This window comes from Camelus dromedarius, chromosome 2 (assembly GCF_036321535.1).
Source record: "Camelus dromedarius isolate mCamDro1 chromosome 2, mCamDro1.pat, whole genome shotgun sequence".
Taxonomy (NCBI): domain Eukaryota; kingdom Metazoa; phylum Chordata; class Mammalia; order Artiodactyla; family Camelidae; genus Camelus; species Camelus dromedarius.
The window spans coordinates 115,058,918-115,075,823 of NC_087437.1; the positions used below are offsets into that span (position 1 = coordinate 115,058,918).

The following is a 16,906-nucleotide window of genomic DNA, read 5'->3' on the forward strand; positions in this document are numbered from 1 at the left end:
CAGCTGCCCTGCACCTGTGGAGCCTTGCACACGGCAGGCACTCACAGAATGCTCCCTAAGCCAACAAGTGAGGCTGCATGGTCAAAATCAAGCCAAACAAACTAATTTAATTTTAATTTGTAATATATTTTCCTAAGACTAATGAACCTATTGCTACAGTTAAAAATATTTTCCCCCAGAACAAAATTTTAACTTCTCAAATGCTTGGTGCAGGGTGAGACGTCCAGTTCAGGGACTGCAAGCTGGACCTGTGAAGGTTGTTGACAGTCTGATGAGACCAAGCCCATCAGACACAGCAAGGATGCTGAGAACCCGGGGATAAATGTCACGTTTCGGTGTGCGTGCCAGTGACTTGACGTAATACGAAACACGTACCCTAGTCCTGCATTCTGCGACTGTGAAGACCTGGCCACGTCGGAGGAGCTTAGGGGCAGTGGAAGGACTGCTTCTTCCTTGAAATCCCCAAGACAGGCCCCCTTTGAAAGTCATGATCTTAAAATCTTGTTTCAGGAATTAATACAATCATTGTTTTTAGCTTCACATGTAGGTGGGAGGGAGGCTGGGGAGGAACCTCTTTCTTACATTCATGCGAAATTCTTCCAGGAAAAAGGAGGAGGGGGAGTCAGTAAGTGGAGCCCAGGGAACGGGAGAAAGGCTTCTTGACTGTGTTAACTGCTCTCTTTTCCTTGTCTTTTTAATAACTGACACCAAAGCATTCGAAAGTCCTGATGAAACAGGCACATCTGTCCGTACAGCTGGGGGCAGACGGCCCCAAACGAACATGCACATGGCACAAGGGCAGCTGTAGACAAAGGATAGCTTTGCTGAGCACAGACTGTGGCAAATGAAGGTAGGAAATGAGGAGGTTTGTTTAGGTCTATAAATAAGCCTTTTCACCAGAAAACACAGCACATATATGGCCCCATCCAGTCCAATGTGCTTCAGTCAAAAGAGAAGAGAAAAAAGAGGCATGGAACTAGGATGTTTGAGAAATGTGACAACAGGACAGAAAAGGAATTCTGGGAAACACGTTCCAGCAGGCCTGAAGCAGCTTTGAAAACCCCAGGATCACTCTGCTGCTCCTTTGCAAGGAGCAGGCTGGGGCTCTGTGAGCAGCCAGCCTTCAGACACAGACGACAAACAAATTGAACTGAGATGTGCTTGCAGGGTTGGGGGGTGTAACGCTGAGGAACCGCACCTACCTGATACTCAGGAATGGACCTGACCGCCTCCACAACAGCCAGGGACATCAGATGCTGGACAAATGGAATCCTCTGTCCCAGATGGGATCTCAGTGGGATGGAGACAAGCAGGGTAGAAAGAGCACATCCCTTGGGGCTCAGCCACACATTTCTTCCCCGCCCTGGAACACAAGCCCCATCAGGAAACCAGCCACTCTGCCCAATGAACAGACTCAGACGCACGTGATGCCAGAAAATGTGCTGAAGACTCAGAGCCACACACGACAGACAGTCCCACTAGAATAAACCGGCACTGCTGAAGGTGCTTGGATATTGTGGGGTTAACTCAGCAACAGAGAAGCTCTTTAAAATCTGGACTCTGTTGCCGAACAAGTTTCCAATAATTAGCATAATGTTCTGCCTCTGTGAGCCTATCATTTATATTTTGATGATTCAAAGTCTTACAGTGTCCCAACATCACTCTTAGTTTAATTCTCGCCACATGGCAATGCAGGCGGAAGAGAGACAGTGGGGACATAGGACCCAATCTATACTGGTCCAGGAAAGGTCCTGAAAGCCACTTTTTAAAGATGATCCCTATTGTGATGTTCCCACAACCCTGTGACTATATTAAAAATCACAGTGTTGAACACTTTAAGTGGGGGGATGGGTACTGTATGGCATGTGAACTATATCTCATTATCACTTAAAAAAAGAGGCTGAATTTTTTAAATGATCCCTGATATTAACTCTCTGAATTATTTCTTAAAATAGAAGTCAGGAAAATAAAATAATCAAAACGAGAGGAATAATCAAACTTCTTCTATGCCTTTTTAACTACCACATTGAGCACCACAGCCTTGAGTAAAATGAATTTTTTTCTCTCTTTGAGTTATGTTCAAGAGACATGCTCACGAGAAAGAAGTGGAAAACAGTGGATTTCTTATTTCGTTGCTTCAGAGTTAAAAGCTTGGGTCGGCCTGATGCCAGCTGTGGGTGGGGAGGGGCAGGGGCCAAGCAAGGAATCTGCTTGCGGCTGGACCCCAAATGGATTCTGGGAGGATGTGGTTTCTTGCCTCTGAGGATCAGCAGGTGGTGGAAGCTCTGGGCAGCACTTTGCAATCAAGTGCCCACTCCATGTAAATTCCAGTGCCATCTGGGGTGGGGGCTGGCAGACGAAAGACCCCTCCATGTGACACTCGCTACAGACACAGTAGGGACCTCACAGAGAAAATTCAGGAAAATAAATGTCCCTATAACATAGTCATTATTCACACTGTAATGCACAGGATGTGTCAGAAAGAGGAATTTACAAGATACAAGTAACTGAACATTAAAACCATCTCTCACTCACACACACACACACACACACACTCACACACTCACACACCCCATCACAAGCAGATGTCAAGTCACTCACAAGCATCTCAGTTTGAGAGAATGCTTTAATTCTACTATGGTTCAATCGTATCAATTTCCCTCCCCACCCCCTCTGTTTTAGGGGTGTGTGAAAACAAACAACTTCTAATGCAAGTCATTTCAATAATCAGCACACGCAATCAGTCGGTTCTCTGGCCACAGAGAGTCACAGATTTTACAAAACCAAAACAACAGAAAGAGTAACAAAAGATGACTGACCTTTGCCCTGTGTCTGGCGGGCTGCGATGGCTATTAAACCCATTTCCTGCGGCATCTCAAACATCAACCTGCAAACGGTGGGAAAGATTGGTCAGCCAGAACAGGGACACGACGTGAGAACCTACAGCTCAGGCACAGTGGGGGACACCATTTGCACTCATTTGTGCGTGTGGCAGTAGGGAAGGGCCACCTTCCGGGTTTCGAGGGATCCTGGCCCCAGGCCCAGCCTCTGTAGTGAGAATGGCAGAAGAGGGATGAAGAAAACGCCACTTAATGCCAAAAAAGATGGGCGGGGGTGGACACACGTAACTGCCTGAGCTGTTACTCAGTTTATTTAAGACACTGTCAGATTCCACTTCTTTGCAATTTCCTATCAAATCCTTTCTCCCCCTTCTGAAGTGGTGTCCCTTCTTGAAGTGACAATTAGCAATTCCTGACATTTGTTTCTACTTACAGTGTGTTTCTGTCCGAACACGAGAACATAATCATAACAGAAGTTTCTGATTATTCAGAAAACTAATATGGTGGCCATAAAGCCGTTTAAAAGACACACTATCCCCTGAGAACTAATTATGTTTTAACTATAGTAAATAAATCTACACCTTCTGAGAACTCAGGAGAACCCTGGATCCTTTTAGGTTTGGGTTCTGCTTTTAAAATGGTTTTATTTAAAAGAATACAAACTTCCCTTTAGGGAACAGGTAGAAAAGTGTACTGTATCTCTACCAAACAAGTCAAAATTAACTTTTTTTTTCCACAAAAGGGAAAAAAAAAAAACCCTCACTCTGAGCTGAGAATTTCCGTCCAGCTCCTTTCTACATATTTCACTCCATGTCAGGAAGCTTTTCCTCTGCATTCCCAGGAGTTGCTGACCAGGTACTGAGCAGGCATCGTTCACAGTAGGATTTACTAAACAAAGCAAAAATCAGGTTTGCACACCATCAGTGCAGCTGCTGGGGCTTCTTTGAGACACATTTTTAGGGGAGGGAAGTGGCAAGGGCAGGGAGGACAGAGACATGGTATTTTGTACGAGCCAAGTTTCTAAGAATAGATTCCAGGGTCCCACAGCACCGGGTGCCGAGGGGAAAGACCACACTGTGATAGTTCTTAATCCTCGCCTCCCGACTCAGGCAACCGGATGGAACTTAACAAACGGTAAGAAAAGAAAAATACTTAAACCCCGAAACTACACACAGCGCCTGTCCGTGCACACTGGCTGGCAGTCTCACAGGGCACAGGCCCGGTTAGGAGGAGCCAGAAGACCCCCTTGCTTGCTCAGAAGAGCCTGGCCACCTCGGGCAGGGGCTGGGCTGGTCTGACAGGCACAGGGCATTCCCGGGAGCAGGCAGCCCACTGTCTGTGTGCCAAGCCCACTTCCATCTCACATGAAATACAGCTCCAGAGGTATTTCTCTTGGACACCATGAATAACCCATTGAGATCGACTGTGCCTATACGCTGTCGGGCTCCAAGAATAAAGCGTCCTTTTCTTGCGTGGGACCAGCAGAAAATCCTAAGAAGGCATCTTTGTCCTTGAAGGGAGGTAACATTGTCATCTAGGAGCCTCTGATCACCAGGGAGACCCAGCGACCCTTCAACTGGGCTCCTAAGGCCGCAGGCTCTGGGGCGGGGGACCGACTTTTCTATGGGAAGCAGGGGATGACTTAGAACATTTTGAGCAGATTTTGAAGGCTCTCTCCACAGCAGGCAATTGAGGGTAGACAGTAGACGGTCATGTCTATAGCCAGTGATAATGATAGTGGAATTAGGCGAGGGGAGGCAGGGAGGTTCAGAAACCGAATGCAGACTTCTAGAACAAAGAGAAATGATGAAGGGAACATATGCACTAAAGTGCTGGAGGTTTGGCAGCAGTTAACAGGGCATATTGATGAGAGAGGACTGAGTCTGTGCTGCTGAAGGCCAAGAGGAAATTCTGCGAGGAGGGAGACAACGGGGGAAGGAGGGAATGTTTAGTGTGAGACAAGTGGGGACCGCCAGATTTATTTGTGCTATCTGAGATAACTCTAGGGGCCAAACCACATGGCTCACGGTCAACAAAGAAGCATTTACGAACTTTTGCAAAATGTAAATTTTACATCTCTGAAAATGAAATCGCTAGGTTGCTTCAGCAGAGACACCATAAATGCATTTCCATCCAGAGTTGACAATGTTCTCACAAAAGGAGGAAAAGATAAAAAAGGAGGGGGCTACATAACTACCTCCCTGCCTCTGGGTTTTTTTCATTGTTGGCAAAGGCTGTTTAATAAAAGGTTTCTGTGAGCGGCAGCCGCGTGCATGCTGCACTGTGTGCCGACGGGGCACCCAAGGAAAGTGCTCTGTTTTTGAACACTTCCCTTCAGTCTGAAACATCCGGAGCCCCAAAGGCTCATTTTGCAAACAGGACGGTGTCCTGACCACCTTGTTACAAAGGACATCAGAGTATCTACTGGGTGCTTTGCCAACCAGAACATCCCGAAGTTCATGTGGTCATTGGAATCAAGTTTCAATAATTAAAATTAACCTACACAGACCAGTGCAAGTTAAATTCTGAATGGACCCAAGTTTAAATTCAGACCCAGTCAATCCACTTTGGAGATTCGAACCTAAGGAAACTGTCAACATTCACTACAGTACTATAATAGAGAAAATTTGGAAATAACCAAAGAGTTCAGCAGGGGAATGGTTATGTGATGTGGTACATGAGGTTAATTTGTAGTCATTAAATATGATAGTTATGAAGACTGTGTTGCAAGAAATGCTTACAATAGAATGTCATATTTAAAAAGCAGGATATAAAAATTACATACACTTTCATCCCCACTATGTAAAATTCATAGAAAAGGGAGATTCGACAAAACAGTAATTGTAGGTATAGGATATTTTTTATTTTCTTTATTTTTTAAAAAAATTTCTTTAAGATAACTGCTTCCTTTTCATTTTTAAATTATTTTGAAAAATTCTGGGGAAAGAAGCATGGTTTTAATCTTTAAGTATAATATTTGCAAATACTTCAAAGAACAGGACTAAAAGATCTGCTTTAAAAATAAGGTAACAGTTACCTGCAGCACCCATTTTACTATGATCATTGAGCAAGGCCTCATTTGATAAGTAATTAATGAGCAGAAATTGTTAAAACCAGTCTGTTCATATGCAATGAGAGCCTTAAAAGCTTTATGCCTTCTGACCCAGTGACTGAATTCTAACGAGTATTCAGACAAGGAAATAAAATAATTCAGGGACATAATTATTCATCACAGCATTATACTATGAAAAAAATCATAAATAATACAAACATTCCATGATAGAGAAATGAAAAAAACCATAGTAGCACCACAAGAAAAAATATCATATAGGAAATAGCCATCGGACACTATTAGATGATTTAATGGGGATGGAAAACTTTATATACCGCATGATGCCGAAGATGTTTTAAAATATACTTTTAAAAATTGCTCGGAAATAGACCAAAATTATAGCTGTGGTTATTTTGAGGAGTGTAATAATTGGAAAACTATAGGAAAGTACAAAGCAAAAAAGTTATTCAAAGAAGTCCTTCTTCTCATTAGAAATATGAATTCTTCTATTCTTTTTCCTCTTAAAAAAATACTACACACACACAAAATATATACATATATTTTTTACAAAATAAGTTTCTGATGATTGGAAAAATTGCTTATTTTGGAACTCTTAAAATAATGTCATAGATATTTAGTGATGGACATTTTTATTATGTTGATAATAAAAAAGAAAGGCTTAAAAACAGCATCACAGTATGAGCCCATCTTTGTAAGCTGTGTCTGCCTATGTGCATTTATAGGCAAAAAGGACACCTATTAACAGTGCTTATCTCCAGAGGGTGGAGACAGAATTATATGATGATTTTAATTTCTTCGTTATGCTGTTCTTTGTAATTTCTGGGTGGGAAGATTTCAAGTGGTTTTTCTTTTCTTTATATTCTTCTGAATTTTCCAGTATTTCTGTACTTGGAGTGCATTCATTTTATAATCAGGAAAAATGTTATTAAAGAAAAGATTTACTTAAATTCAGCTTTTTTTTTAACTAGGTTAAGCATACATCTGCAGCTCACTAGTGGGCGAACAGTCTCCTATTTCTGAGAGATCAGATTTGCAATGCAGGCCAACTTGTCTGAGCTTCACCACACTTGCTGTCTGAATCTTCTGTAACACACAACACACAAATGGGGATGCGTGTCCCTCACACTCGTTCCCTGGCAGGGCATGTGGCCTGTGCAAGGTTGCAGACTACTGTCCATGCACAGACTGCCTCTGGGCTGGGGAGACAGCATGCCTGAGGCTACAACATCCTTGGGGTCTCCATCTCCATCCCTGGGGTCCCGAGGAAATTCATCAACTCGTGTTCTTCTCGGTGCACAGGCTGCTGCGCCTTTTCTTCGATGTCTTCTGTGTTCTGACTCTCCCTCTCCCCAGCCTTCAGAAAGGCACGTATTCTCAGATAGTTTCCCCGTGCTGTCTATGTGAAAAAGAAACCTGATAAGAGGGGTAGGGAGGAAGGAGGAGGAGGAGGACCCAGGCAGTCACACTGATGACTAACTACTTATTTTTTGATTTTTAAAAACTTTACTGGGAGATGAATCCTCACTGTTTATAACTGTTTACTTCTATGGCGTTCAAAGGAAACCGTGCTAAAGTTCATTTCAAAAACTATTTTTTCCTAAATGGGTTACATTGTGAACACCAACCATTGTATGTGGGCACAGCTTTTTAAAAAGTTAAAAAGCTAAAATATAAAGATATTTTATTTTTTAAAGAGCCTCACTCTAATAGTACAATCAAAAAAATTTTTTTAAGTTGCCTTCTATGCAAGAGTGCAGAGTATTGTTTTTCGAAAGAAAACAAGTACGGTTTTCTGCTTCCAACAACACATACAGTGGAGCGAGGCGGGTGGGAAGGCTCTGCAGTGCATGGGAATGTGGTCTGGGGTGGAAGATGCTGGACCTCTGACTGGTGACTTCTGAACAGAGAGCTAGGCATGTAGGGAGAAAGCTGAGGCAGACGGTCCCAAAGCAGCTGGGTACTATCCAGGGACCCTGGGGGCTAACGTTCCTGGCAGGAGAGGAAAGGTTCCCGGGGGAACTTTAGAAACATCATGGTGGAGCCAACTCAGACAGGAAATGGGACAGACTGGGATTCAAACCCCAATGTTGGTGTGACCTAACAATGGGTAAGCATCTCTTCGGTCACCTAGGAAATGGAACACTTGGTGTAGAATCGGCAAGAATGAAGCACAAAGGGATATACGAGGTGGGCTGGCCCAGGGCAGATCTGAACACTTACAGTCGGCGTTGCCAAATCTTCACTTCCAGATCTAGGGTCTCTGGACCCACTTAGCAAAGCTATAAACAGTTGGTTCAACTAGCTGTTTGACTTTTTAAAGATATGACATTTTTTAGGTTATTGCTTACAAACAATTTTGGTCACTGATACACACAGGGACAACAGCTTTACTAATATATTCTTCCGTTATCTTCTGGATTTGACACTTAACGCTGTAACGACCTGTCATCGATCAGTCCTTTTGGAAAGCTGTTAAATAAGTAGGCATTAGATCATATTCCCTTACGTGTTTTGGTGTCTAACAGGGTGAGCATTTTAGTTAGAGGCACTGCTCAGAGGAGCACATCACAACCTGCCCCCTTGGAGTCCCCTGGAGTAGAGGCCCCAGTTGTAATCCTGTTGAGTCAGCTGCTCTGTTTGACATGCCTGTTTAATTTCCATATCTCCCAGGGTACCAATCATCCATAGGTTGTCATCTAATCTTCCGCATTTCCAACATACACACATAACAGCATCACACGACTGCTAAATCATTTAACTGCTCACAGGGAGGGAGTCCTATGGATTCAGCTTTCAGAATGAGGCACCTTCCTAAGAAGTACATCAAGCATTTATTGACGTTCAGTCAAGATGAACACAAACCACCGTTGCTTACCCCGACACTGCACCATAAAAACTGGATGCCGGAGCACCACCGCCTACCTTAGACCAGTGCTGTTACAGTGTTCACGGATGGACAACTAAACTGTAGACTGAAATACTCATGGAACCCACAGCGACCTCTGAAGTCAAGCCTCCAAAATGGGCCTAATCCCAGATCCTCTGCATAATTAAACTTGCCACCACATATGGAACCTAGACCATGTCCTAACCCCTCCACTAGGAGTCCCCAGATCACAGGATCTTCTCAACCCACTTCTCAGGCTCATCAGAATCCATCATCTTCAAATGGGTGTGGAGGGGCCCCACCATGGAGCCGACACCATGGTTCAGCTACCCAACAGAGGGCCTTCGGTTTTGAAATGTGGCTGCCATTTCAGAAGATGGACATTGACTTATCTTGACCATGTGGCAAGAAGACTTCTGGGAAGCATTTTCCTGAAGGCACTGTAGACGTTTCGACTTGGTCATCTGGAATTGATGTGGATTCTCTGCACAGTATGTCACACTTTACGTGCATTATCTCATCCAAACTCGGCAAGTCAGATGATGACACAGTCTTCGGAAGGTGAGGCCACAAATCAGGACTTCAAGTCAAGTTCTGGTTGGCTCCAAGGTCAATGATTATTTTGTTTTCCTTTATGTTTCTAACCTTTTACTTTAAAATCATATCAGATTTAAAAAAACTTGCAAGGATAGTACAAAAATTCTGTACATGCCCTTTACCCAGCACTCAGATTTCCCAAATGTTAACTTTTTACCACACAGGCTGCTCTATGTCTGTCTATCTGTTCATAATTTTTTTTCTGAACTATGTGAGAAGAAGTTGCAGCTATAATGTCTCTTTCTCTCTCATTCTCTCTCTCTCTCTTTTTTTCTTTTTGTATTTTTTTTGGCAGGGAAGTAATTAGGTTTTTTAATTTATCTATATTTTTTTTAAATGGAGGTTCTGAGCAGTGAACCCAAGACCTTATGCTTGCTAAGCACATGCTCTACCACTGAGCTATACCCTCCCCCTCTTCATAATGTCTCTTTATCCCTGTATACCTCAGTGTACCTTTCCTAAAAATTAAGGGTGTTGTTTTATCAGAGTACAATTTATCAAAATCAGGAACTTAACATTGAGACAACAGTTATCTCATCCGGGGGTCAGCAAACTTTTTCTGTAAAAGGCCAGATAGTAAATATTTCAGTGTATGTGAGTGATATGGTTTCTGTTGCAACTATTCAAACTCTGCTGTCCGAGTGCAAAAGCAACTGTGGACAACATGCAAATAAATAAATAAATGTGGCTGTGTTTTCAACAAAACTTGATAGACACAGGAATTTGAATTGAATATAATGTCCATGTGTCACAATATAGAATTTAATTAATACTTTATTGAGCAGCTTCAGGTTTATAGAAAAACTGAGCAGAATGTACAGGGGCCTCATATAACCCCTCACCCCACCCCAGTGTCCCTATAATTAACACATTAGTGTCATACATGTGTTATAGCTGATGAACCAATAGTAACACGTCATTTTTAACTAAACCATAGTTTAAGAGTAGGGTTCACTCTTTGTGTTGTATAGTTTTCTGGGATTTGACAAATGTATAACAACATCTATCCACCACAACAGCATCGTATAGAATGTTCCCCCTGTCCCCAAATCCCCTCTGCTACACCTATTCATCCCCCTCTTCCTCCCCTCCCCTCCTGGCAACCACTGATTTTTTTTTTTTCACTGTCTCTATAGTTTTGTCTTTCCCAGAATGTCATATAGATTCTACTCTTTAAAACTTTCTTCTAACCATTTAAAACTGTGAAACAAATAAACAAACAAACATTTGGAGCTCTCACGTGGTACAAAAATGGGCAGAAGACCAGTGTATTGCCAACTCTTGATCTAATCTATAGAATTTAGTCCAATTTCATCCATTGTCCCAACAAAGCCCTTGATAGTGAAACACAATCTTCTTTATGATTTAGGCTCTAATCCAGGATCATTGGCTGCATTTAGCTGTCATGCCTCCTTAGTCTCCATGTATCTGGTTTAGTTTTCATCTTGTCTTTCAATCTAGACATTTTTTGAAGAGTAGAGGCAGTTATTTTGTAAAATGTCCTTTAATTAAGATGATCTGAAATCTCCTCATATTTAGACTCAGATTAGCATTTGTGGCAGGAACACAGATTAGTGAGAGTGTATCTTTCTCAGGGCATCGTATCAGGAAGTGCCCAGTGTCACCTTGTCCCAGTACTGGTGAGTTAACTTTGACCCACCTGGGTAAGGTGGTGCATGCCAGGTTTTTCCACTGTAAAGTTATTGTTTTTCCACTGTAGTTAAGTACTTGTGGGGAGATAAATATCATGTTTCTCATGAAATTTAATCTGCTAGTCTTAGCATCTGTGGATGATTTTACTTGAATCAATTATTTATTTCATGGTTGCCAAATAGTGATTTTTCTTCCATTTCTTCCATATATACTTGTTCAGAAGCTACTATAAGGAAGAGCTTTTTCTTCTCCCAGCACTTACTGTCCTTTCTTCCTTTCTTTATAGCAGAATGGACTTAAGGAGACTTATTTATTCAACAGAGTATTCATTTTCTTATCATTATTTATTTTGATGCACAAATTATCCCAGATCTGGCAAGCAGAAGCTCCTTCAAGCTGGTTCCTATCTCCTACTGACAAGTCCCTGTCATCTTTCAGCACTTCCTTACTTTTTGGCATAAGAGGTTCCAGGCTCATCTTGAACTTTCTCAGCACCAGCCCTGGAGTTGGCCTTTTCTCCAAGGAGCTCTGCTTCCTCTTAGTGGAGAATAGTATTTAAAAAACAAATCAGGGTGTTATGAAAGAACAAGAAAGCATGGGTGTTTCCTTCCTTCCTGCCATCTCTCCATCCATCCATCTATCCACCTATCTTAAAAACCATGAATTCATTTAAGATTTTCAGTTCCAATCCAACAACACAAGGTCCATTTTATTCTCCTCCTTTTTATATTTGGAACTTCCTTCTCCAATAATGAGAAATCTGGCTCCCATTATCTGAAATATATTTACTTATTTGCTCAATACTGTAACACACAGAAAGTGGTTTCGGAATTGTTGACCCATGCTACTGTGAAAAACAAACTTACCAACTAGGGTTCAATATGTACCGACAGAACTTTTTTTGTTTTTAGCCTGAGAGTATATAGTCAAATATTATGTTTAAAAGTTCTTAGGGTTTGTTCTTTTTTTCTTTTCCTTGAGTGTGGTTATATTAGTCTTCTGAAATAAGGTTAGGTTTAACTGTAATTCTGTAATCCATGATAGGGCCGCCTCCATCCTTGTTTCTTTATTCTTTAATTTGGTTCCAAGAGTCAGCGCTATACAAGAAAGTCAACTCTGGGAAGTGCCACATTTCCCCCACTTACCCCTTCGATCCAAGTCTCCCAGTAGAACTCCTTTCGGTAAATAATAACTAATCTCACTAGTTTCTGGTTTATTCTTTTGGTCTTTCTACACAAATGTACAGATACTTGCATATTTTCTTATTTCTCTTTCTTCCTTACAGAAAGTTACTATTTTGTACTCTTTTATCTTTTGGGTTTTTTTCACTTAACGTAACTTGATAATACTCTTTAGAAGTTCACAGAGCTCTTCCCCACTCTTTCTGAAGCTGCGAACTGTCCCATTGTGTGCATGGAGCATAGCTTATCCAGCCACTCTCCCATGTGCGTTTAAGTAGTTTCCAAAATGACAGTATGTAAAATGTATACCCTTGTTCACATGTATCTTCGTATTGTTGAAGGTGTATCTTCAGGGTAGATTCCTAGAAGTGGGATTCTGGGTCAGAAGGTAAGTACGTGACTATGAAGCTTTCTGAGATACCACAGAGTATGATGTCACACTTCTCAGTTTTTGCCAGTCTGATCTGTAAGAGATGGTATTTCAGTGCAGTTGCAATTTACATTTCTCTTATATGTACAGTTTTCAATATTTATGTATTTTTATGCACACACACAGTGCATTATCTGTTCATGTCTTTTTGTGTATTTTAAGAGTTCTTAATACATTAGGGAATATTAGTGCTTTATCTGTGTTATCTTGCCAATATTTTCTTCAGATTAACTGTTTGTCTTCTGATTTTACTGATAGTTTTTTTCACAATCCCAAATTTTATTTTTTATTCTTATGTAGTCAAATGTACCATTTTTCTCTTTTACTGCCTCTTACTGTTGTGTCTTCAGAGCTTTCCCCATACTCACGTGATGCAGGAATTCATCCACTTATTTCTAGTACTCAAAGGGTTTCACTTTTTAAATGTAGAACCCTGATCCTTTTGGAGTTTATCTTTTGTGTATAGTGAAAGGTATAGAACTGATCTTCTCTTTTCCCCCAAATATCCATCAAATTGTCCCAGGAGCATTTGTTAAAAATTGTACCTTTGCTCTAGCAATTTGAGATGCCACCTTTATTATATACTAAGTTTCTATATGTACTTGGATCTATTTCTGGACATTCTATTCCTTTTTGCTGGTCTCTCCATTTATTCATGTGCCAATAACATACATTGTCTTAATTATAGAGGCTTTAGAGTATGTTTTAAAAATCTAGCAAGGCTAGGACCCCTACTCTAAGTAAGCCAGAAGGAGAAAGAGAAATACCATATGATATCACTCATATGCGGTATCTTTTAAAAAAAAAAAAAGGGACATTATGAATTCATCTACAAAACAGAAACAGACTCGCAGACGTAAACAATCTTATGGTTACCGGGGAAAGGGGGTGGGAGGGGATAAATTTTGAAGTTTGAGTGCAAATGTTAGAGACTATATATAAAAATAGATTTTTTTAAAAAAGGTTTCTTTTGTATAGCACAGAGAACTATGTTCAATATCTTGTAATAACCTTTAATGGAAAAAAATGAAAATGAATATATGTTATGTATATGCATGACTGGGATATTGTGCTGTACACCAACTGTAATTGACTGTACTTCAATAAAAATAATAATGAAATAAAAAATAAAATAAAATAAAATCTAGCAAGGCTAGGACCCCCCTCCTGGCTTTTCTTTTTCGTTGTTTGCCTCAATATTCTTGTATATTTTTTTTATTTGTCTAGCTCCATTTAAAACAGACAAAAAACTTAGTGGTATTTTTAGTACAAGCGCATTAAATTTACAAACTAACTTGGGGAGAACTGATAATGTTTGTGCTGTTGAGCTGTCCTATCAAGGAGCAAGAAATGTCTTACATTTGTTCACGTATACTTTTTTTTTAATGAAAACTTACACTAAAAGAGTAAAATCAAAATGGGGTTCTTACTTTTTTAAAGAATTGAAATAGTGTCATCCTAAATTTTTAAAAATTAAATATGACCACATTTATGTCAAAGTTCGTTAGCTCTGCCTTGCATGTCTGAAGAGGTATTTTCTCTGCTCTACACACATTCTGTTTCAAATATGCTGATCTTTCCTAGCCAAATTTACATAAAATACTATAATAAGCAGTTTCCTTACCTAGAGCCAAGTGGCTGTTGAAACATCTGGGTGGACAAAGCAATGTGAAGGTAATGAATTTCTTCCTCTAGAAAGGGAAGCTCCACCCTGCCACTCAGGCCCTTACTGGGCCCTTTTTCCACTCCAATACCATTGCCATTTCAAGGGTAATTATGAGAAAGAATTCCCTGCCTCTGCCAGCTGGCCCCCAAACCATTGCTGCTTTCACCACCTTGCTGCCCTAGATATCACCCTATGTCGTTCCCTCTCATGCTCAGACCTCTCTCCAGAGCCCTGCTTGCACCCCACCCTGCCAGAGATCAAGCAACATGCCAGAGCCTGCTTGACCAGGAAGCTTTGCACCAGCTTAACTCTTCACTCAGTGGGACAAGGAGCCTCTTTCTTTAATGCAGGTCTTTGCTCCATGATATGCTTGGTTTATAGTCCCCATGAACTAAACCTGGTTCAGAAGCCAGTTCTAGAATGGATTTTCATTCAGATGATTATATTCCAATCCCCTACGCTCCCCAATCCCATTTTCTACTCAAGTCTGTTGATCCTTTGAAGCTGGCTTCTGCTTGGGCTCCACGCTAGCAGAATATTTTATATCCTACTTCCTTACTGAATTTTTTAATTGTTTCAGTTAATTTTATCATTGATTCTCTAAGGTTTATGAGGTATACCATCATATCAGCTGAAAATAGAGATAGTTTTACTTCTTTTTCAATTTGTATGCCACTAATTGATTTCTCTTGTCAATCTGAATTGGCTAATATCATGTGGATGATGTTAAATAGAAGTGGAGATAATGGGCATCCTGTGAGCATCCTACCCTGGTTCCGGGCCTCCGGGAAGTGCTCTGAGGGTTTCCCATTAGGTAGGACACTAGCTTTAGCTCAGTGAATCTTACTCGCTCTTTCCCAACATTGGGTCTCATTGTCTGCTCTCACAGATTCTCCAAGGGGCTCTGGGAAATACTATTTCTTCCCTTACCCCTTTGAGCCCAAGGGTAGCAAAGGATTCCCTCTGTGGCCGATCTCTGGAGACACCCCCAACCCAGGTAGGCTCAGTCACCTTGCCCTTGCCTCCATAAGCTTTCCCTTCATCTCAGCTGGATTCTGTCTGTGGCCCTGATGACTGCAGGGACTGACCATGTCCCTAGAGCAGTGGGAAGTACACTATTCTCAACCCTATTTCAACAGGACACTTGTGTGTGGAGAGGAGATGAGCACAGAGGGAAAGTCAGCTTTTCCTGGAGCTTCCTGAAACATTTCTCTCCTGGTACCTTTGTCTTCATCCTGACCCTTTAAAAAGAAAGCGCTTCCCATTTGTTAATTTTTGAGAGTTTTTACTGCTCTTTTATTTTGCTAGACATTGTATAATCAATCTTCTGTATATGTTTGTATATGCTTTTCTATTTAAACTTTTTTTTTTTAAATCTAAAAAACATAGTACCATACTGCCAAAGGTGTCAGGAAACATGCTCAAATAAGGATCGGCTCCAAAGACGGCTCTGCCAACAAAATGCCAGTAAAATCTGAAACCCGGGTTCAGACACACTGGGAGCGTTCCAAAATGTAAAACTTAAAGAACTTCTTTATTCCAGTAAATCAGCTTCCCTGCGAATACCATCAAAATCCTATGCTTTAATGAGGGAGGGAATATCAGAGGAAGGGGTGGAGAAGGAAAGGATTTGGACGAGTATGAAATTTAATTTAAAAACTATTATGAGAAGTTTAATTTCCCCCTCCCCCAACTAAATACATAAATCTTTCCAATGCATTTTCTTTGTTTCATTTTCCATTTAAAAAAAAATTTTAAAGGCATCCTGAACCAATGAGAGAAACAATTAGAGAGTAAGTCCAATGGGGTGGAGAATTTAATAATAAATATATATTTACTGGATTCCTATTAAGTAAAATGCCATGTTAAATATATGGGAGAATGCAAAGAAATCTTAAAGTTGCTTTCTCACTCAATCAAACCAGGGAACAAAGACCTCGACAGCAAGAAGAGGCAATACAAGGCCACCTACGTCGTAGGGACAATAAGAGGTGTGTCAGGGTTCAGGGGGAGACAGCTCACTTCATGAAGGGTGGGGGGGGGGGAGGGAGGGGTCAAAGCACATCAAATCCTGAATTGCATTTAAAGCTGTGAACACATGTGGTTAGCCTAGGCCACTGTCACTTCCACTCCACGTCCTGGTGCAACTCAGATTTGGATGCTTTTCTAAGAGCACCCCCTAGGGCCAGGAAGGATGAGGCATCACTTTTATCTTAACAGGAAATTGACAATGAAGCATCTATATTTTGGGAAGCGCAGGGCCATTCCATCTACAGCTCAGCCACCACTCGGCAGGCAGTTGCTCTGACCAGACTCAGGGGCTGCAAGTGCACGGATCTTCTGCCACAGTGGCGGGTCACAGAAAACCCAACGAAGGTGCTTTGCTGGGGGCATCCACTGGGGGTTCACCTACCTATGCCAAGCCCCAGTCTCCTTGTAGATGAAACTGGGCTCCACCCGAAGCCCCAGTCTCCTTGTAGATGAAACTGGGCTCCACCCGTTAACTTTACAGGACCTCATGAGGAAGAAACAGGGCGTCCTGAGCAGAGTGCCTGGCACACTGCGGGCGCTTAGTTAAC

General features: G+C 41.4%; 1 protein-coding gene across 2 annotated transcripts in view; it reads right to left on the minus strand.

The window, feature by feature from the left end:
* HLCS (holocarboxylase synthetase) overlaps positions 1-16,906 on the minus strand; it is a 173,428-nt gene that overhangs the window by 10,973 nt on the left and 145,549 nt on the right. For both annotated transcript variants that reach the window (XM_064475818.1, XM_064475813.1), the window contains exons 7-8: positions 2,820-2,887; positions 1,203-1,363 (exon numbers count right to left, since the gene is read on the minus strand). In XM_064475818.1, the coding sequence (XP_064331888.1) occupies positions 1,203-1,363; positions 2,820-2,887 (229 nt within the window). The remainder of the gene's footprint in view (positions 1-1,202; positions 1,364-2,819; positions 2,888-16,906) is intronic.